This window comes from Ranitomeya variabilis, chromosome 6, assembly GCF_051348905.1.
Source record: "Ranitomeya variabilis isolate aRanVar5 chromosome 6, aRanVar5.hap1, whole genome shotgun sequence".
Classification (NCBI taxonomy): Eukaryota; Metazoa; Chordata; class Amphibia; order Anura; family Dendrobatidae; genus Ranitomeya; species Ranitomeya variabilis.
Genome location: NC_135237.1, coordinates 114906490 through 114929104, shown reverse-complemented (window position 1 = coordinate 114929104; position 22615 = coordinate 114906490). Strand labels below are relative to the sequence as shown.

Sequence of the window (22615 nt, the reverse complement as noted above, 5' to 3'; positions counted from 1 at the left end):
CTGGAAGTCTCCATTCAGTACAAGGCTGCAGAGCTTATTCTGGGGGTTTCGTAGTGCCTATCTCAGGATGGGGGGTCCTGGTGATCCGATCCCAGTAATCAGGGGATAACCTGTTGTCCCGGCAATAACTACTGCCGTCATCTCTATGCCCATCTTGATGGATACGTTTTGGTTATGCTCCTGTGCATGCCTCCTGTCCTCTGCCCTGGCCTGTCCGTTACAGTCGGCACTGATTCTGTGTGTGTCCGTCACAGTCGGCGCTGATTGTGTGTGTGTCCGTCACAGTCGGCACTGATTCTGTGTGTGTCCGTCACAGTCGGCGCTGATTCTGTGTGTGTCCGTCACAGTCGGCGCTGATTGTGTGTGTGTCCGTCACAGTCGGCACTGATTCTGTGTGTGTCCGTCACAGTCGGCGCTGATTGTGTGTCCGTCACAGTCGGCGCTGATTGTGTGTCCATCACAGTTGGCGCTGATTGTGTGTGTGTCCGTCACAGTCGGCACTGATTCTGTGTGTGTCCGTCACAGTCGGCGCTGATTGTGTGTCCGTCACAGTCGGCGCTGATTGTGTGTCCGTCACAGTCGGCGCTGATTGTGTGTCCGTCACAGTTGGCGCTGATTGTGTGTGTGTCCATCACAGTCGGCGCTGATTGTGTGTGTGTCCATCACAGTCGGCACTGATTGTGTACGTGTGTCCGTCACAGTCGGCACTGATTGTAAGTGTGTGTGTGTCCGTCACAGTCGGCACTGATTGTGTACGTGTGTCCATCACAGTCGGCGCGGATTGTGTACGTGTGTCCGTCACAGTCGGCGCGGATTGTGTGTCCGTCACAGTCGGCACTGATTGTGTACGTGTGTCCGTCACAGTAGGCACTGATTGTGTACGTGTGTCCGTCACAGTAGGCACTGATTGTGTACGTGTGTCTGTCACAGTCGGCACTGATTGTGTCCGTCACAATTGGTACTGATTGTGTACGTGTGTCCGTCACAGTTGGCACTGATTGTGTACGTGTGTCTGTCACAGTCGGCACTGATTGTGTACGTGTGTCCGTCACAGTCGGCACTGATTGTGTAGATGTGTCCGTCACAGTTGGCACTGATTGTGTCCGTCACAATTGGCACTGATTGTGTACGTGTGTCCGTCACAGTCGGCACTGATTGTGTGTCCGTCACAGTCTGCGCGGATTGTGTACGTGTGTCCGTCACAGTCGGCGTGGATTGTGTGTCCGTCACAGTTGGCACTGATTGTGTACGTGTGTCCGTCACAGTCGGCACTGATTGTAAGTGTGTGTGTCCGTCACAGTAGGCACTGATTGTGTACGTGTGTCCGTCACAGTTGGCACTGATTGTGTACGTGTGTCCGTCACAGTCGGCACTGATTGTGTAGATGTGTCCGTCACAGTTGGCACTGATTGTGTCCGTCACAATTGGCACTGATTGTGTACGTGTGTCCGTCACAGTCGGCACTGATTGTGTGTCCGTCACAGTCGGCGCGGATTGTGTACGTGTGTCCGTCACAGTCGGCGCGGATTGTGTGTCCGTCACAGTCGGCACTGATTCTGTGTGTGTCCGTCACAGTTGGCACTGATTGTGTACGTGTGTCCGTCACAGTCGGCACTGATTGTAAGTGTGTGTGTCCGTCACAGTAGGCACTGATTGTGTACGTGTGTCCGTCACAGTAGGCACTGATTGTGTACGTGTGTCCGTCACAGTAGGCACTGATTGTGTACGTGTGTCTGTCACAGTCGGCACTGATTGTGTACGTGTGTCCGTCACAGTTGGCACTGATTGTGTAGATGTGTCCGTCACAGTTGGCACTGATTGTGTCCGTCACAATTGGCACTGATTGTGTACGTGTGTCTGTCACAGTTGGCACTGATTGTGTACGTGTGTCTGTCACAGTCGGCACTGATTGTGTACGTGTGTCCGTCACAGTCGGCACTGATTGTGTAGATGTGTCCGTCACAGTTGGCACTGATTGTGTCCGTCACAATTGGCACTGATTGTGTACGTGTGTCCGTCACAGTCGGCACTGATTGTGTGTCCGTCACAGTCGGCGCGGATTGTGTACGTGTGTCCGTCACAGTCGGCGCGGATTGTGTGTCCGTCACAGTCGGCACTGATTCTGTGTGTGTCCGTCACAGTTGGCACTGATTGTGTACGTGTGTCCGTCACAGTCGGCACTGATTGTGTGTCCGTCACAGTCGGCGCGGATTGTGTACGTGTGTCCGTCACAGTCGGCGCGGATTGTGTGTCCGTCACAGTCGGCACTGATTCTGTGTGTGTCCGTCACAGTCGGCGCTGATTGTGTGTGTGTCCGTCACAGTCGGCACTGATTCTGTGTGTGTCCGTCACAGTCGGCGCTGATTGTGTGTCCGTCACAGTCGGCGCTGATTGTGTGTCCATCACAGTTGGCGCTGATTGTGTGTGTGTCCGTCACAGTCGGCACTGATTCTGTGTGTGTCCGTCACAGTCGGCGCTGATTGTGTGTCCGTCACAGTCGGCGCTGATTGTGTGTCCGTCACAGTCGGCGCTGATTGTGTGTCCGTCACAGTTGGCGCTGATTGTGTGTGTGTCCATCACAGTCGGCGCTGATTGTGTGTGTGTCCATCACAGTCGGCACTGATTGTGTACGTGTGTCCGTCACAGTCGGCACTGATTGTAAGTGTGTGTGTGTGTCCATCACAGTCGGCACTGATTGTGTACGTGTGTCCATCACAGTCGGCGCGGATTGTGTACGTGTGTCCGTCACAGTCGGCGCGGATTGTGTGTCCGTCACAGTCGGCACTGATTGTGTACGTGTGTCCGTCACAGTAGGCACTGATTGTGTACGTGTGTCCGTCACAGTAGGCACTGATTGTGTACGTGTGTCTGTCACAGTCGGCACTGATTGTGTCCGTCACAATTGGTACCGATTGTGTACGTGTGTCCGTCACAGTTGGCACTGATTGTGTACGTGTGTCTGTCACAGTCGGCACTGATTGTGTACGTGTGTCCGTCACAGTCGGCACTGATTGTGTAGATGTGTCCGTCACAGTTGGCACTGATTGTGTCCGTCACAATTGGCACTGATTGTGTACGTGTGTCCGTCACAGTCGGCACTGATTGTGTGTCCGTCACAGTCTGCGCGGATTGTGTACGTGTGTCCGTCACAGTCGGCGTGGATTGTGTGTCCGTCACAGTTGGCACTGATTGTGTACGTGTGTCCGTCACAGTCGGCACTGATTGTAAGTGTGTGTGTCCGTCACAGTAGGCACTGATTGTGTACGTGTGTCCGTCACAGTTGGCACTGATTGTGTACGTGTGTCCGTCACAGTCGGCACTGATTGTGTAGATGTGTCCGTCACAGTTGGCACTGATTGTGTCCGTCACAATTGGCACTGATTGTGTACGTGTGTCCGTCACAGTCGGCACTGATTGTGTGTCCGTCACAGTCGGCGCGGATTGTGTACGTGTGTCCGTCACAGTCGGCGCGGATTGTGTGTCCGTCACAGTCGGCACTGATTCTGTGTGTGTCCGTCACAGTTGGCACTGATTGTGTACGTGTGTCCGTCACAGTCGGCACTGATTGTAAGTGTGTGTGTCCGTCACAGTAGGCACTGATTGTGTACGTGTGTCCGTCACAGTAGGCACTGATTGTGTACGTGTGTCCGTCACAGTAGGCACTGATTGTGTACGTGTGTCTGTCACAGTCGGCACTGATTGTGTACGTGTGTCCGTCACAGTTGGCACTGATTGTGTAGATGTGTCCGTCACAGTTGGCACTGATTGTGTCCGTCACAATTGGCACTGATTGTGTACGTGTGTCTGTCACAGTTGGCACTGATTGTGTACGTGTGTCTGTCACAGTCGGCACTGATTGTGTACGTGTGTCCGTCACAGTCGGCACTGATTGTGTAGATGTGTCCGTCACAGTTGGCACTGATTGTGTCCGTCACAATTGGCACTGATTGTGTACGTGTGTCCGTCACAGTCGGCACTGATTGTGTGTCCGTCACAGTCGGCGCGGATTGTGTACGTGTGTCCGTCACAGTCGGCGCGGATTGTGTGTCCGTCACAGTCGGCACTGATTCTGTGTGTGTCCGTCACAGTTGGCACTGATTGTGTACGTGTGTCCGTCACAGTCGGCACTGATTGTAAGTGTGTGTGTCCGTCACAGTCGGCACTGATTGTGTACGTGTGTCCGTCACAGTCGGCACTGATTATGTACGTGTGGCTGTCCGTCACAGTAGGCACTGATTGTGTACGTGTGTCCGTCACAGTTGGCACTGATTGGACAACGTTATAGTGTGAGGGGACACTACAACCTACCCTAAAATGGTATCGCCCAGGCGTCAGTGTGTTCCAGCTGTATGTGATTCCCTGTGATCACCCGATTATTGCCTGTACTAACCAATGACTATTAATCTAACAGGAGTCCAAATGAAGAAAAATACCGATCCATCAGAATTGGGAACACGGCATTCTCCACCAGACTCTTACCAGTTCCAGGCGCTGTGGAGTGTCTCTTTGAGATGGGATTTGAGGAGGTACGCCGGGCGCCAGTATGGGGTCATGTGTGTGATGGCATCATAGGTACAGGTGGCTGAGCAGCGAAGTGTGCGACCGATACAGTCTGCTCCTCATTACCAGCAGGGACTTGCTTTTAGAGATTAGCGTGAATGATGGTGCAGGTTACATCGTATATTATTCTCTATAGGCCCAATTCTTCATTTTTGAGGGTTTTTTTGACTTGTGGAATTTGTTATAATGGTCCACACGGATCATGAATTTGGCTCAAAATTTTGATTTTTGTTTTGTACCTTTTTAGAGTGAAAAGTCGCATTTTACACTTAGAATGTCACATAAATAGCAGATGTACAGAAAATCACTTTGGGGTGGGGACTTAAGTACATTTTCCTAACAAAATTGCAACTTTTTAAAAAGTCGCAATTGATTCATCTGCCAAAAACATCCAGACACACCGGCCCCGTAAGAAACCTAAAAGAAAAACAAAACCGGCCAAACATATAGAACATAGGTTTAAAAAAGAGGCGCAAATGAAGTGGCGAAAAACACCAACAAAAAGGTGGAAATACAATAATGAAACCGTAAGTTATTATCGGAGTTCCGCTGTGTACAGGACACAAGACGGTGTCTCTACACGAGTGTTAATCATGGACATCATAGTTACCGCTCATATGCTTTGCCAGCTTAAAGGGATATTCAACAATCTTTTCCTTTGTTTATATAATAATATATCCTGCAGTTTTCTCATTTCTCTGTATTCTGCTGGCGTGCCTTTCCAATATCAGTGCAGATGACAGCTGTAGAATGGATCCGTCCTGTGAAATGGATCCCTGGGCTAAGGGAATAGGACTAAGGTTACATCAGTCACATCCTCCACATCATGTGACCATTATGTAAGCAGTAGAGTCACCTGACATTCATGTTCTACATGATCACTCAGTTCTGAAATTGGAATCATTACAAAGGACTTTTTTTTATTATTATTATTTTTATACACAGGCGACCGAGTCGGTAAAGTTTATGATGTGAATGTTAGAAAATTTTATGATTTTCCTGTTATATACAGCAATATAGTCAAAGCAAAAAAATCTAGACTATGATTTGCAGATCTTCAATTTTATTCATGTGTATCTGTGGTGGTGTGAAGATCCGCTAAGTTTTTTAAGGGAAAATGTCATGTCCCCAAATGCTATTTCTCTGTAGATATAGGGTTCATCTGCAGGGTAATAGCGTTCCAATGTTGTCCAGCTGCCTTATTGAAAGCGCGGCCACTGGGAGGAAATTAACTTTATTCTTCCCAGGAACCTCCGGCTTTCAGTCATTAAGGTGCGGCCGGTGCGGCTTCAGTCATCACTCAGTAAACAGTGAGCAGAGGCTGTAACCGCGTCCGGCAATCTGACAGCGCATCTGTGCAGAGTGAGGTGTCGATCAAAGTGTTAGAGCATGCTCACATGCTGTGAGCGGTGACTGAAGCTGCGCCTATATGACTGAAAGCTGGAGGCTGCTGGGAGGAAAAAAGTGAATTTCTTCCCAGTGATCGCACTTTCAATAAGGCGAATGTTTAGCATTGTTACACTACTAACCTGAGGATTACCCCATATCTGTAGTTAAATAGCATTTGGGGACATGACAGGGTCCCTTTAAAACCTTTAAAGGGAATCTGTCAGCAGGTTTTTGCTACTTCATCTATGAGCAGCATAAAGAAGGAAAAGAGATGCCGAATCCAATGATATATCACTTAGTATACTGGGGCAGCAGTTGTGACACAGAGTACAACACCAGGTTCTCTGTACATTGTATAGTGACAGTGAGCTGCTTATTACAAGTGGGGGAGGAGTCAGACAACTTGGCACTAGGGTCCCAGCAATGATTATGTCCTACTGATAAAACCTTCATTGTAAGTAAACAGCACACAGCATAATAAGAAACAGTCCACAATAAAGAAAAAAATGCTATCGCACAGCCGCTATACGCCAGACCCTTTTTGCTCCAGAGGCATGAAGTCGCACCGTCTATACCTTTTGTCAAATAAACCAAAAAACCGCTGCAAAGGTTCCACTTTGGTGCTGCTTTTGAAAAAAACAATTCCACTGTGACATATAAGAAGGCAAGGCAAGGTGGATTTTAAGAGCAAACGCATCTGGACCAATAGGGTTCAATGACAGAGTAGATATGTCGGTTTTTTTGTAAAAGATCTTTTTCATTGTGACTGTATTATAGTATATTTCTTCCTAAATGTTATTATTCATCACCCGTTAAATGTTTTTATCTTGTTTTAAATGTTTCACTGTTTCACTATATTTTTTCTCCGGATAGTGGCTAATTGTCCATTATGACGAAGTGAATAATGGGAGGGGCTTTTAAGACCCTTTCAGTCAAAATGCCTTTCTCCCCCTCACTCGTCATTGGATCTGTTGAAGTGCACACCTAGCACGAAACAGCTGTCATCCTCTTTGTATTCACAAACCCTCCCTGCACCGCATGATTCACATGTGAATAAACCGCCTTGATAGTTCAAAACTGGTGAGTGCGCTTTTATTTTCTTCTTATATGTCACAGCATAATAAGAAACACAACATCACTGAATTCAGTGTTTTAACGCCTACATTGTGTTGTTATCAGATTACATAGCAAAAACCTGCTGACAGATTCCCATTAAAGAGTAACCAACCTTTTATTTTTTCTTTATTTATCTTTTCACATAAATCAAGAGTACACATGAAAATCTTACTATGTGAGTACGCATTTTATAAAGTTCTATGAAGAACTATAACTGTTGTTTCCAGAGAGCTTGGAGTAGAATGTCTGTCTCCTCCCTCCTCTGCATAGAATTTCAGAAGCACCAACTGTCAACTCCTATCTCAGTAATGGGAAAATCTGTCCTCACCTAATACAAATTTTACGCTTGGAATGACAGTGAAAGATCAATACAGGAGGAGAAAAAGCTGATTTCTCTGCTGAGATATATTACTAAGTTTCTTATTTTCCTGCGTACTATTGATTTATGACATACAAATTAATATGATTACTTTTTCATACATTCTTTTCATTCTACAGGGAGAAACACATCTTGTGTTTCCTAAGAAGGCATCTGTAGAGAAGTTGCGAAAGGTCAGAGACCGCATAGCATCTGAAAGAGACAAGCGCCTCAACGGGTCAAATGTGACGGTACCTGCTGCTACAGGAAGCGGACAGCAGGCGCCGAGTCCAAGCCTGGTAACTAGAGCATAGGAGGGTGGAGGACAATTCTTACTACATCATACATTGCCTAGAATTTACTACTTATTACTAGAGACTTCATTAGGAAGTGCGTGTTACTGTTTGGGTTCGGCACCCCGAATACTGGTTGGTTCTCATGCTATCATGTTAAAGACAGTGGGGCAAAAACTGCTTCTGGTCGGCGATGAAATAATTACTGCCAATCAGACAGCCGCAGTTCCCACGCTGTCAAATGACAGAGTGTGCCCACAGCTGTGATCGGAGGTAAAAAGTTTACCTCCGGTCACTGGCATCGGCTGATGGGACTACTGCGCTCATCAGCCTACGCCTGCTGCTGCTAATAACAGCGAGAGCAGACGGCGGCTGATGGGAGTATTGGCAGCACCTGTGCTCTAAATAAATAATAAAAAAAATTTCCCCCATATTTTTAATAACCAGCCAGGCAAAACTCAGCTGAGAGCTGCAACCTTCAGCTGTCAGTGTTAGCAAGTCTGGTTATCAAGAATAGAGGGGTCCCCACGCCGTATTTTGTAATTAAATAAATAAAAAAAAATCGGTGTGGGGTCCCCCCTAATTTTGACAAACAGCCAAGCTAAAGCAAACAGCTAGTGGCTGGTATTTCTCAGGCTGGTAAGGGGCCATTGACATTGCCCCTTCCCCCAGCCTAAAAGCACCTCGCAGCTGCCCAGAAAAGGTGCATTTATTAGATGAGCCAACTCTGGCGCTTTGCCTGGCCCTTCCCACTTGCCCTGTAGCGGTGGCAAGTGAGGTAATATTTGTGGGGTTAATGTCACCTTTGAATTGTGTAGTGACATCAAGCCCACGGCTTATTAATGGAGAGCCGTCTATAAGAAACCTATCCATTACTAATCCTTTAGTTATATTGTAAATAATCACACAGGCAAAATAGTGTCTTTTAATTGAAAGAATGACAGAGACTCCTTTAATGATTCTAAATTAAACCATACTCACATAACACCCATTCCATTGAATCCCTCGTCGTCTGTAATAAAAAAAAAACAAAACAACCATGTCCCTCACCTGTCCGTCGTTCTGTCCCACGCTGTAATCCAGGTCTGGGGATAAACAGTTTTCAACCTTGACGGTGCCAAGATGCGATCGTCCAGGCTGAGAACCACTGATGAATGAGCTGCTGCGAGTGCAGCATCAGTGACCAGCGGTGATGTCATCGAGGTTACTGCCGGTCACTCAGGCTGCGTTCTCAGCCAGGTCCCTGAACTGCGGTGAACTCGGTGAGATCCCTGCTAGCACAGTGAGTAAGTCTCATGGTGCAGCGCTGAGCTCATAGAGTTCACTGCAGTTCAAGAAATTCCTCCCGGTGAACTCACTGCTGCACCGTGAGGCTTTTTCTCACTGTGCTAGTGAGGATCTCACCGAGGTCACTGTAGTTCAGCCCCGCTGGGAACGCAGCCTCAGTGACCAGCAGTAACTTCGATGAGGTCACCGTTGCTCACTGATGCTGCGCTCGCAGCAGCTCATTCACCAGTGGTACTCAGCCTGCACGGTCGCATATTGGCACCATCCAGGTTGAAAACTGTTTATCCCCAGACAATGGATTAAGGCATGGGACAGAAAGATGGACAAGATATGGGGACAAGGAATATGGTTGATTTTTATTTTTCTTTTATTACAAAGACAAGGACTTCAATGGAATGAGCATTAGGTGAGTATAACTGCGTCTGTTATTTTTAACCCCTTAGTGACAGAGCGAATTTGTTAATTAATGACCGAGCCAATTTTTACAATTCTGACCACTGTCACTTTATGAGGTTATAACTCTGGAACACTTTAACAGATCCTCCTGATTCTGAGATTGTTTTTTCGTGACATATTGTACTTCATGTTAGTGGTAACATTTCTTCAATATTACTTGCAATTATTTATGAAAAAAGCGGAAATATGGCGAACATTTTAAAAATTTTGCAATTTTCAAACTTTGTATTTTTATGCCCTTAAATCAGAGAGATATGTCCAAAAAATAGTTAATAAATAATAATTCCCACCTGTCTACTTTACATCAGCACAATTTTAGAAACAAAATTTTTTTTTGTTAGGGAGTTATAAGGGTTAAAAGTTGACCAGCAATTTCTCATTTTTACAACACCATTTTTTTTTAGGGACCACATCACATTTGAAGTCATTTTGAGGGGTCTATATGATATAAAATAACCTAGTGTGACACCATTCTAAAAACTGCACCCCTCAAGGTGCTCAAAACCACATTCAAGAAGTTTATTAACCCTTTACGTGCTTCGCAGGAACTGAAACAATGTGGAAGGAAAAAATGAACACTTAACTTTTTTTTTGCAAACATTTTACTTCAGAACCATTTTTTTTATTTTCACAAGTGTAAAAACAAAAATGTAACCATAAATTTTGTTGTGCAATTTCTCCTGAATAGAGCCGTGAAAATAAAAAAAAATCGCATTTTTTCTACAAAAATGATCTTTTTGCCCCCAAATTTTTATTTTCACAAGGGTAACAGAAGAAATTAGACCACAAAAGTTGTTGTGCAATTTCTCCTGAATACGTCGATACCCCATATGTGGGGGTAAACCACTGTTTGGGCGCACCGCAGAGCTTGGAAGAGGAGCACCGTTTTACTTTTTCAATGTAGAATTGGCTGGAATTGAGATCGGACACCATGTCGCGTTTGGAGAGCCCCTGATGTGCCTAAACAGTAGAAACCCCCCACAAGTGACCCCATTTTGGAAACTAGACCCCTTAAGGAACTTATCTAGATGTGTGGTGAGCACTTTAAACCCCCAAGTGCTTCACAGAAATGTATAAAGTAGAGCCATGAAAATAAAAAAATCCTTTTTTTTTTCCTCAAAAATGATTTTTTAGCCTGCAATTTTTTATTTTCTCAAGGGTAACAGGAGACATTGGGCCCCAAAATCTGTTGACCAGTTTGTCCTGAGTACGCTGATACCCCATATGTGGGGGGCACTGTTTGGGCACCCATCGGGGCTCGGAAGGGAAGGAGAGCCGCTTGGAATGCAGACTTTGACGGGATGGTCTGCGGGCATCATGTTGCATTTGCAGAGCTCCTGATGTACCTAAATAGTAGAAACCCCCCACAAGTGACCCCATTTTAGAAACTAGACCCCCCAAAGAGCTTATCTAGATGTGTGATGAGCACTATGAACCCCCAACTGCTTCACAGAAGTTTATAATGTAGAGCCATGAAAATAAAAAGTCATTTTTTCCACAAAAATGATCTTTTCACCCCCACATTTTTACTTTCACAAGGGTAACAGGAGAAATTGGACCCCAAAATGTATTGTGCAATTTATGCTGAGTAGGCTGATACCCCATATGTGGGGGTAAACCACTGTTTGGGCGCATGGCAGAGCTCTGAAGGGAAGGAGCGCCGTTTTGGAATGCAGACTTTGATACAATGGTCTGCGAGCGTTATGTTGCGTTTGCAGATCCCCTGATGTACCTAAACAGTAGAAACCCCCCACAAGTGACCCCATTTTGGAAACTAGACCCCCCAAGGAACAAATCTAGATGTGTGGTGAGAATCTTGAATGCCCAAGTGCTTCACAGAAGTTTATAATGCAGAGTCGTGAAAATAAAAAATATTTTTTTTTCCACAAAAAAGATTTTTTAGCCCTCAAGTTTTTATTTTCACAAGGGTAACAAGATAAATTGGACCCCAAAAGTTGTTGTTCAATTTGTCCTGAGTACACTGATACCCCATGTGTGGGGGTAAACCACTGTTTGGGTGCACGGCAGAGCTCGGAAGGGAGGGAGGACCATTTGACTTTTTGAGCGCAAAATTGGCTGTGGCGTTTAGAGACCCCCTGATGTACCTAAACAGTGGAAACCCCCCAAATCTAACTCCAACCCTAACCCCAACACACCCCTAAGGCTTCTTTCACATTTCAGTTGTTTGGCGTCAGTCAGCTCCGACATAGTGACGGATAGACTGTGCAATCACATCAGAGGACAGAGAATTACACATCGCTTTTTTTTTTGCGGTCGCTGGTAAAGAGTTAATTACCGGCAATCGCAAAACAGGGGTCGGTAAAAACCGACCCCGATCATGTTCTTTGGGGTCTCGGCTACCCCTTCTGGGTGCACTGCGTATGCGCCCGCCATTCTTTGGCCGGAACAAGATGGCGGCGCCCATCGGGAGCCACGAGGAGCACCGGGGGAGACAGGTGAGTATCGGGGGGCGATCGGGGACCCCATTTCTCTGTCCTCTGATGTGCGATCACATCGGAGGACAGACAAATGAAATGGGAACTCGCGTTTTTTGTTTTTTTTCGTGACCGCCGGTAAACGGTTAATTACCGTCGATCGCAACCCAGGGTCGGTAAAAAAAAAACCCGAATCATGTTCTCTGGTGTCTTGGCTACCCCCGGTAACTGAGACCCCAGAAAAAATCCGACTCTGGGGGGCGCTATTCACTTTTTCCACAGGGCCGTTAATTAACGGTGCTGTGGTTTAAGTACCCTTAACTGCCGCCGTTAAAAGGCGTATCGGCGGTCGTTAAGGGGTTAAATATAAAAAGTAAAAGTGTTTTGTTTTTATTTCAAATAAAGGAATTTATTCTGGTTGTCTCTTTATAGACAATATAACTATAGGATTAGTAATGGATAGATGTCTTATAGAGCCATTACTGAGCCGTGGTCTTGATGTCACCAGACAATACAAAGGTGACATGAACCCCACAAATATGAAACCCACTTGTCACCACTACAGGGCAAGTGGGAAGAACCGGGCAAAGATGAGCCTTCTCTGGGCGGCTGTGGGTTGCTATTTTTAGGCTGGGGGGGACCAATGTTCACGGTCCTCTACAAGCCTGAGAATGACAGCTGTCTGCTTTAACTAGGCTGGTTGTCAAGAAATGGGGGGACCCCATGCCATTTTTTTAATTATTGTTTAAATCATTAAAAAATCAGAGTGGGGAACCCTCTAATCTTGATAACCAGCCTTGCTGAAGCTGACAGCTGAGGGTTGCGGCCTCCAGCTGTGAGTTTTGCCTGGCTGGTTATCAAAAATACAGGGGAATCCATGCCATTTTTTAATTATTATTATTTATTTACAGTGCAGGCACTGGCTGATAAATACTCCCATCAGCCGCCGCCTGCTCTTGCAGTGATTTCACCGCCGATCAGAAGCAATGTATGCCATGTCATGCACATGACAACGTGGCAAACACTGGATGTTCGGGCTCCCCATTCACGAATGGGTTTCAGGTCCGGGTACTGTTCTGGTACCCGAACGTTTTTTAACTGTTCAGCCTGACCCGAACATTCAGGCGTCTGCCCATCTCTACTTACTACATTTCCACTACTTTCTGTGAAAGGTCCATGAATTGTTTCTTTGTGTATGTTGGTTAAAACTGTTTATGACCAGAAATTTTATGTTTTTGCTTTTTTATTTTTTCCTCCCCTTCTTGTCCATCAAACACAGTTATATGAGGGCTTATTTTTTTGTGGGAGGTGTTGTAGTTTTGAATAACACAATTTACTTTTCCATACAATATACTAAAAAAGGGGAAAAAAATGCCAGTGGGGCAAAATGGTGAACAAAATACAATTCTGCCCTTATTTTTGGGGTTTTGTTTTCATGATATTCATTATGCCATCTACATGACCTTGCAATATGATTCTTCATGTTAGTAAAAATACAGAGATACCAAATTTGTTAGGTTTTTTATTTTAGTTGTAAAAAAAAAAATCTGTTTTTATTTTTCTTTCAATAGGTGTGCCAGGCAGGGGCTTGTTTTTTGTTCTCTGAGCCTACATTTTTATTGGTACTATTTTTGTGAACATTCAACCATTTGATCTCTTTTTAATACATTTTTAGTGGGAGTGAAGCGACTGAAAAAAGTGTTTAATGTACTGTTAAAATAATTATATATGTTGATAGATTGGACTTTTACTGTCATGGCAATACCAAATGTTTTAATTTTTATATTTCTTTAGTTTTTAAACGGGGAGAAAGGGGTGATTTAAACTTGTTACCAGGTCAAAATGACTGGTTACTTTACTCCTTCTGTTCCCCTGAGTTTTATAAGGGTTTTTTTTTTTTTTTTTTATACTTCTTATGGTTCTCGAGATATGGACCATTTTATTTAGTGCTATTTTATATGATTTTTATCAAGGCGGTAAATAGTCAGTTCTGCCTCTATACTATGGGTAAAATAAGTATTTGACTCACTGCCGATTTTGCAAGTTTTCCCAGCTACAAAGAATGAAGAGGTCTGCAATTTTTATCATAGATACACGTCAACTGTGAGAGACAGAATCTTAAAAAAAATATCCAGAAGATCACATTGTATGATTTTTACATAATTAATTTTATTGCATGTAATAAATATTTGATACAATAGAAAATCAGAACTTCATACAGTTAGGTTCATACAGTCATGGCCAAAAGTATTCACACCCCTGCAATTCTGTCAGATAATTCTCAGTTTCTTCCTGAAAATGATTGCAAACACAAATTCTTCGGTATTATTATCTTCATTTAATTTGTCTTAAATGAAAAAACACAAAAAGAAGTGTCCTAAGGCCAAATTGGATATAAGTCCACACCAAGCATAAAAAAGGGGGTGGACAAAAGTATTGGCACTGTTCGAAAAATCATGTGATGCTTCTCTAATTTGTGTAATTAACAGCACCTGTAACTTACCTGTGGCACCTAACAGGTGTTGGCAATAACTAAATCACACTTGCAGCCAGTTGACATAGATTAAAGTTGACTCAACCTCTGTCCTGTGTCCTTGTGTGTACCACATTGAGCATGGAGAAAAGAAAGAAGACCAAAGAACTGTCTGAGGACTTGGGAAACCAAATTGTGAGGAAGCATGAGCAATCTCAAGGCTACAAGTCCATCTCCAAAGACCTGAATGTTCCTGTGTCTACCGTGCGCAGTGTCATCAAGAAGTTTAAAACCCATGGCACTGTGGCTAACCTCCCTAGATGTGGACGGAAAAGAAAAATTGACAAGAGATTTCAACGCAAGATTGTACGGATGTTGGATAAAGAACCTCGACTAACATCCAAACAAGTTCAAGCTGCCCTGCAGTCCAAGGGTACAACAGTGTCAACCCATACTATCCGTCGGCGTCTGAATGAAAAGGGACTGTATGGTAGGAAACCCAGGAAGACCCCACTTCTTACCCCGAGACATAAAAAAGCCAGGCTGGAGTTTGCCACAATTTACCTGAAAAAGCCTAAAATGTTTTGGAAGAATGTTCTCTGGTCAGATGAGACAAAAGTAGAGCTTTTTGGGCAAAGGCATCAAAATGGTTTGAGAGAAAGCACTGGAGACTTCTAAGGTGGCCAGCAATGAGTCCAGACCTGAATCCCATAGAACACCTGTGGAGAGATCTAAAAATGGCAGTTTGGAGAAGGCACCCTTCAAATATCAGGGACCTGGAGCAATTTGCCAAAGAAGAATGGTCTAAAATTCCAGCAGAGCATTGTAAGAAACTCATTGATGGTTACCGGAAGCGGTTGGTCGCAGTTATTTTGGCTAAAGGTTGTGCAACCAAGTATTAGGCTGAGGGTGCCAATACTTTTGTCTGGCCCATTTTTGGAGTTTTGTGTGAACTGATCAATGTTTTACTTTTTGCTTCATTCTCTTTTGTGTTTTTTCATTTAAGACAAATTAAATGAAGATAATAATACCAAAGAATTTGTGTTTGCAATCATTTTCAGGAAGAAACTGAGTATTATCTGACAGAATTGCAGGGGTGTCAATACTTTTGGCCATGACTGTATATATTTGGACAGAGACAACATTTTTCTAATTTTGGTTATAGACATTACCACAATGAATTTTAAACAAAACAATTCAGATGCAGTTGAAGTTTAGACTTTCAGCTTTCATTTGAGGGTATCAACATTAAAATTGGATGAAGGGTTTAGGAGTTTCAGCTCCTTATCATGTGCCACCCTATTTTTAAAGAGACCAAAAGTAATTGGACAGATTAAATAATTTTAAATAAAATGTTCATTTCTAGTACTTGGTTGAAAACCCTTTGTTGGCAAAGACTTTCTGAAGTCTTGAACTCATGGACATCACCAGACGCTGTGTCTCCTTCTTTTTGATGCTCTGCAAGGCCTTCACTGCGGTGGTTTTCAGTTGCTTTTTGTTTGTGGGCCTTTCTGTCTGAAATTTAGTTATTAACAAGTGAAATGCATGCTCAATTGGGTTGAGATCAGGTGACTGACTTGGCCATTCAAGAATATTCCACTTCTTTGCTTTAATAAACTCCTGGGTTGCTTTGGCTTTATGTTTTGGGTCATTGTCCATCTGTAGTATGAAAGAAGACCAATCAGTTTGGCTGCATTTGGCTGGATCTGAGCACACAGTATGGCTCTGAATACCTCAGAATTCATTCGGCTGCTTCTGTCCTGTGTCACATCATCAATAAACACTAGTGACCCAGTGCCACTGGCAGCCATGCGTGCCCAAGCCATCATACTGCCTCCGCCGTGTTTTACAGATGATGTGGTATGCTTTGGATCATGAGCTGTATCACGCCTTCGCCATACTTTTTTCTTTCCATCATTCTGGTAGAGGATGATCTTGGTTTCATCTGTCCAAAGAATGTTCTTCCAGAACTGTGCTGGCTTTTTTAGATGTTTTTTTTTTTTTTTTTAGCAAAGTCCAGTCTAGCCTTTTTATTCTTGATGCTTATCAGTGGCTTGCACCGTGCAGTGAACCCTCTGTATTTACTTTCATGCAGTCTTCTCTTTATGGTAGATTTGGATATTGATACGCCGACCTCCTGGAGAGTGTTGTTCACTTGGTTGGCTGTTGTGAAGGGGTTTCTCTTCACCATGGAGATTATTCTGCGATCATCCACCACTGTTGTCTTCCTTGGGCGCCCAGGTCTTTTTGCATTGATGAGTTCACCAGTGCTTTCTTTCTTTCTCGGGATGTACCAAACTGTAGATTTTGCCACTCCTAATATTGTAGCAATTTCTCGGATGGGTTTTTTCTGTTTTCGCAGCTTAAGGATGGCTTGTTTCACCTGCATGGAGAGCTCCTTTGACCGCATGTTTACTTCACAGCAAAACCTTCCAAATGCAAGCACCACACCTCAAATCAACTCCAGGCCTTTTATCTGCTTAATTGAGAATAACATAACGAAGGGATTGCCCACACCTGTCCATGAAATAGCCTTGGAGTCAATTGTCCAATTACTTTTGGTCCCTTTAAAAACAGGGTGGCACATGTTAAGGAGCTGAAACTCCTAAACCCTTCATCCAATTTTAATGTAGATACCCTCAAATGAAAGCTGAAAGTCTTCAACTGCATCTGAATTGTTTTGTTTAAAATTCATACTGGTAATGTCTATACCCAAAATTAGAAAAATGTTGTTTCTGTTCAAATATATATGGACTTAACTGTATATGCAGAAACCTTTGTTTGCAATTTCAGAGGTCAGACCTTTCCTGTAGTTCTTGACCAAGTTTGCACACACTGCAGCAAAGATTTTGGCCCACTCCTCCATACAGATCTTCTCCAGATCTTTCAGATTGTGGCTGGGCAACATTGAGTTTCAGCTCCCTCCAAAGACTTTCTATTGGGTTCAGGTCTGGAGACTGGCTAGGCCACTCCAGGACCTTGAAATGCTTCTTACGGAGCCTCTCCTTAGTTGCCTTGGCTGGATGTTTCGGGTCATTGCCATGCTGGAAGACCCAGCCACGATCTATCTTCAATGCTCTTACTGAGGAAAGGACCAAAATCTTGCTAAACATGATACCATCTATCCTCTCTTAAATACAGTGCAGTCGTCCTGTCCCCTTTGCAGAAAAGCACCCCCAGCGTTTCATGTTTCCCCCAACATGCTTCACGGTTGGGACGGTGTTCTTGGTGTTGTACTCATATTTTTTTTCCTCCAAACACGGATAGTGGGGTTGATTAGTGATGAGCGAGCATGCTTGATTGCTAATAGAGTATCTTCGGCGTGCTCTAATACTATGAGTCGCCATGGCTGGCTGTCTCGCGGCTGTTCGACAGTTGCAACACATGCCTAACAAACAAGCAATCTCTGCATGTGTTGTGGTTCTTGAACAGCCATGAGACATGCAGCCACAGCAACTCAAGCATAGTATCCGAGCATGCTCACTCATCACTAGTCAGTTGACACCAAAAAGTTCTATTTTGGTCTTATCTGATCACATGACCTTCTTCCATGCCTCCACTGGATCATCCAGATGGTAATTGGTGAACTTTAAATAGACCGGGACATGTGCTGGCATGAGCAGGGAACCTTGCGTGCCCTCCAGGATTTTAATCCATGACTTCGTAGTGTGTTGCTAATGGTAATGTTTGAGATTGTGGTTCTAGCTCTCTTCAGGTCATTGACCGGGTCCTTCCGTGTAATTCTGGGCTTATTTCTGACCTTTCTCAGAATCATTACCCCACGAGGTGAGAACTGTCATGGAACACCAGACCGAAGATTGATAATCATCATGTGTCTCTTCCATTGTGCCAACAGTTGTTGCCTTCTCACCAAGCTGCTTGCCTATTATCCTGTAGCCCATCCCAGCCTTGTGCAGGTCTACAATTTTGTCCCTGGTTTCCCAAGACAGCTCTTTGGTCCTGGCCTTGGTGGAGAGGTTGGAGTGTGATTGTGTGAACAGGTGTCTTATATTCAGGTAACAAGTTCAAACATGTGCAATTAATACAGGTAATGAGTGCAGAGTAGGAGGGCTTTTTAACGAAAAACTAACAGGTCTGTGAGAGCCAGAATTCTTTCTGGTGGATAGGTGATCACATACTTATTTCACGCAATAAAATGAAATGTAAAGTAATTATTTAAAAATCATAGAATGTGATTTTCTAGTTTTCATTTTTAGATTCTCTCACAGTTGAATTGTACCCACGATAAAAATTACAGACCTCCATTCCTTGTAGGTGGGAAAACTTGCAAAATCAGCAGGGTATCAAATACTTATTTTCTGCACTGTATGTACATCTTCAACTGCGTCCTAGGCAGCACATACCTCACTTGTGACATGGGATATTAGCATGCGAGAGGCAGGGCATTCGTGTCCAGGTCATTTGGCGTCATCTTGGGTTCACCATTATCGTCACCTTTCTCAAAGTCACTGGCCTGCCCGCCTTCCCATTCACGGAGATCGAACGGTGCATCAGAAAAGGCTGCATGTGTGGGTAATAAACCGTTCCAGCTGGACAGCTACTTCCGCTGTCTTGTCCCTTCAGAGTCTCCATCGGTAGCACCATGTTAGACAGGTCGATGCCCAGCTTGGGTCTTTTGCCTCATCATGTTGGCAAATATTCCTTCTGAAAGCGGTTTCGAACTGCTGGGACTAGTGAGTATGCTGTCACGCGTATTTATGAACAATTGCAGGGATAATAGTGCCTGGTATCAGGATCAGAGACAGATTTTTGCAGGAGCTAATCCTAGTCTGCTCTCAACCTCCCAGACCACAATCCCTGCTGGTCCGAACAGGCAATCATCAGGAACATACCGCCAATACTGCAAGTGGGAGGCCGGGGAGTGGTGCACTCCTGATGACCGATCTTGAGAATAATCCTTTAACTGTTTAATCTTGTTCTTTAAAGACCATGCATCTGGTTAATAAACTTCTTGTATTCCAGGCATCTGAAATCAAGTTTTTCAAGACACTACAGTCAAACGCTCAGCATGTTATGATGTATGAGCTGCCCGAGCTCCAGCAGAAAGCCCGAGAACACATTCCTGTGTCAGAACTGAAAGCGAAAGCTCAGGAAAAACTCCAGCAAGCCAAAAGCCTCGAGTCCGGTAATTGATCTGAATTCTGCTTACTTACTGACTTCCTATGTGTAATACATATGTGCATTGGGGTTTTGACACATTTAGATAGTTTCATGCTTTTTGCTAAATTGGATATTGGATAAATTGGATGCTCAGCCACTAGGGAATAAGTTCATGAAGAGACTTAGAATCACAAATATAATTCACAACGCATCTAATAAAATCACAATAATCAACTTATGTTTTTCATGTTCCCCTAAAGCCAGAATTAGACAACAATTTGTGGCAAAACAGACATAAATGTTCCCTTACAATCCCTACCTCAAAAGCGTGTGGGAGCATAGACCCTGGTACCCTACTGACGCTGATAAGGGCTCTGAAATGCTCCATCGGAGTGGAGCTCCATTCATTCTCTATGGGACCATTGGAGACTGTCAGATACAGTGCTCAGCTTTCTATGGCAGAATGAATGGAGCATGTGTGCATGTGTGGCCAACGCTCCGTTTCCACAGGGACACAACACAAGCCTGTTCCTGGGATCAGTGCAGGCGCTATCGTTTGGACTCCAAAGATCAAACAGCAACTATTCGCAAGATAGGTGATAACTTCCAATATTGAGGATAACCCTTTAACCCCTGATGCCATTACTTATACTGTATCTCCAAACTATAATTCCCCAAGTTGTCCATTCTGGGTCCTACGCTGCATTATGATGCTTTTTCACCTTGGCTCCTTTCACAGTTTTTCCCCACATTTAGCTGGAAAGCCTTCGATGTATATGCTAAATGGAGTGCCAGGTTGGCCACTGTCTTTCTGCTTCATATCAGTATACTGCAAGTATCTACTGAACTAAAATCATTATTCTCTTTCTGTAATGTATACTACTTTATGGGATCTGTCCCAGGCGTTCATTGATGAGATATACAGGGTGATTCACTCGCTACTTTACCTGGAAAAATTGTTGTAGCTTCTAAAAGAGACGGTCTATCGTACTGAAATTTGGACTATACATACCTTGGTTCATTAGAAACGGATGTTTTAAAGTAGGTGTTGAAAATGTCCACCGTTCTCATCCAAACACGTCTGAACGCGCCTTTCCGTATTGTTGAATGTATTCCGCAGGACTTCTGGGGTCATAGCCAGAATTTCTCGCTATAGGTTCTCTCAGCGTGCCTGTAATGTTCGTGGCTTGTTACTGTAGTAATAATAATAATAATCTTTATTTATATGGCGCCAACATATTCCACAGCGCTTTACAATTCAACAGCTCAAGTCATAAGTAACAGCGTTAAAGATAATACAATAATTATAGAAAAATAAGACGACCCTGCTCATGAGAGCTTACAATCTACATTGAGGTAAGGGAGATACAAAGTACAGGTGTGTATTTACAATGATGTATCTACAATGATGGTCCAGCCATCTTGAGGGAGTGGAGGATAGATAAAGGCTGCATGAGCTTAGTTTGATAGTCATATTGCATTGTCCACAATATCATATTTATAATCAGTGATTCAGAAATAAAGATAGGTAGTCCTCAATACATTCGGGGACGAAAAGGGTAAAGCTAAAATGCTACCATGTGGCATACCTTAATATAGTCAAGTAAATGGTTAAATTACACTGCACAACATAAGGTATATATACGGTAAGTATCCAGTGATATTAACGTAGCTCTGTGAGTTATTGATAGCAGCATATGGTATGCACAAAGCACCAATGTAATACCACAATGAGGAATGCCCACATGATAAACATAGCAAAATATAGTTACCCTGGAACATCCGGGGATCCACCACACCCGACGCGCGTTTCTCTTGGAAATGCTTTGTCCAGGGGTTTGTACCCCCTGGTTGACCCACTTAAAAATTATACTGTACCTGTGGTATTTTGTTCTACCTTTTTAACATATCTTTTTATAAGTTGGTTCAATAAAAACATTATTTTAATCTATACATGGTGGCATATAAAGCTTTTTTTTGGTGTTACTTGATAGTCTTGGGATGGGATAAAAATTTGGTGTCGGTTTTTTTTTTTTTGCCTTTTCAGATACCAGCATGAACGAAGATGATTTCTTGACGTTAGAGCTGTTATGTTGGTTCAAGGAACAATTCTTCAGTTGGGTGAACAATCTTCCATGTAGCAGATGTGGAGAGCAGACTCAGGCTAAAGAATCACTTTCTCCCTCTGATGATGATTTACGGTGGGGGGCCAGCCGGGTGGAGAACCATTATTGCAACAAGTGTCAGTACATCAACAGGTTCCCAAGGTGGCATTTCTAGTCTTTGATTTCTTTATTTTTTGTCATCTATACGTGAAATCTTTGTATCTCTTCATGAATTTATGATTTTTTTCCCTTATGTGTAACTTTTCTTCCAGGTCCATTTAGAAAGGAAATCTGTAGGCTTGTATCATACTTTGTGTATGGATTATTAGAGAATTAGTGGCTTTCACTGATATAAAAGTTTGATATTCTTGTGCAAGGGCATGAGTTCACCAAGAATTTCACAATCAGTGATTAGAGATGAACAAAAATTCCCTTAGCCATGTCCTGCTAGTGATTATATTTTTAATTAACCCCTTAACCACCGCCGAGATCTGACGGCCAGTACCGAATTAACGGTGATCAGAAAAAAGTCCGATTTAAAATTCATTTCTCACTCCTCTGAAATGATGTAACATATCAGAAAAGAGATAAGTGGGGTCCCTCAAGCCTCCCCAACACCTCCGCTATTCCCGATCCCTCCTGCTCCGTCCCCCAACTTCATCTTCCTTGAAAGAAAATGGCAGGCAAATGCTCAGTATGCCGGTCGAGATCTGACGGCAAGTACCCGGCAACAATAGGACATTTTTCCTATTGGTTCTTTTTGATGACTGTGATAGGGTCTATCACAGTGACCAAAATAAAAAAAAATAGTAAATCAAATACCTCTTTGTCACCCCCTTAGTTAGATTAAAAAATTACAAAATATATATATATATTTTTTCAATTTTTTGCAGTTAGGGTTGTGTAAGGGTTGTTAGGGTTAGGGTTGTGTTACGGTTGGAATTAGAATTGGGATTTTTCAAAAGCAAGTGCTTGCTACTCGAGTTTGCATTGGGTGCTCTGGTATGCAGAGTATTGCAGAT

The 22615-nt window shown here is 43.7% G+C and overlaps 1 protein-coding gene across 2 annotated transcripts in view; it reads left to right on the top strand.

Annotated features, from left to right (window-relative positions):
- NGLY1 (N-glycanase 1) overlaps positions 1-22615 on the top strand; it is a 60542-nt gene that overhangs the window by 462 nt on the left and 37465 nt on the right. For both annotated transcript variants that reach the window (XM_077268920.1, XM_077268921.1), the window contains exons 2-5: positions 4412-4526; positions 7564-7722; positions 19351-19513; positions 21536-21755. In XM_077268920.1, the coding sequence (XP_077125035.1) occupies positions 4412-4526; positions 7564-7722; positions 19351-19513; positions 21536-21755 (657 nt within the window). The remainder of the gene's footprint in view (positions 1-4411; positions 4527-7563; positions 7723-19350; positions 19514-21535; positions 21756-22615) is intronic.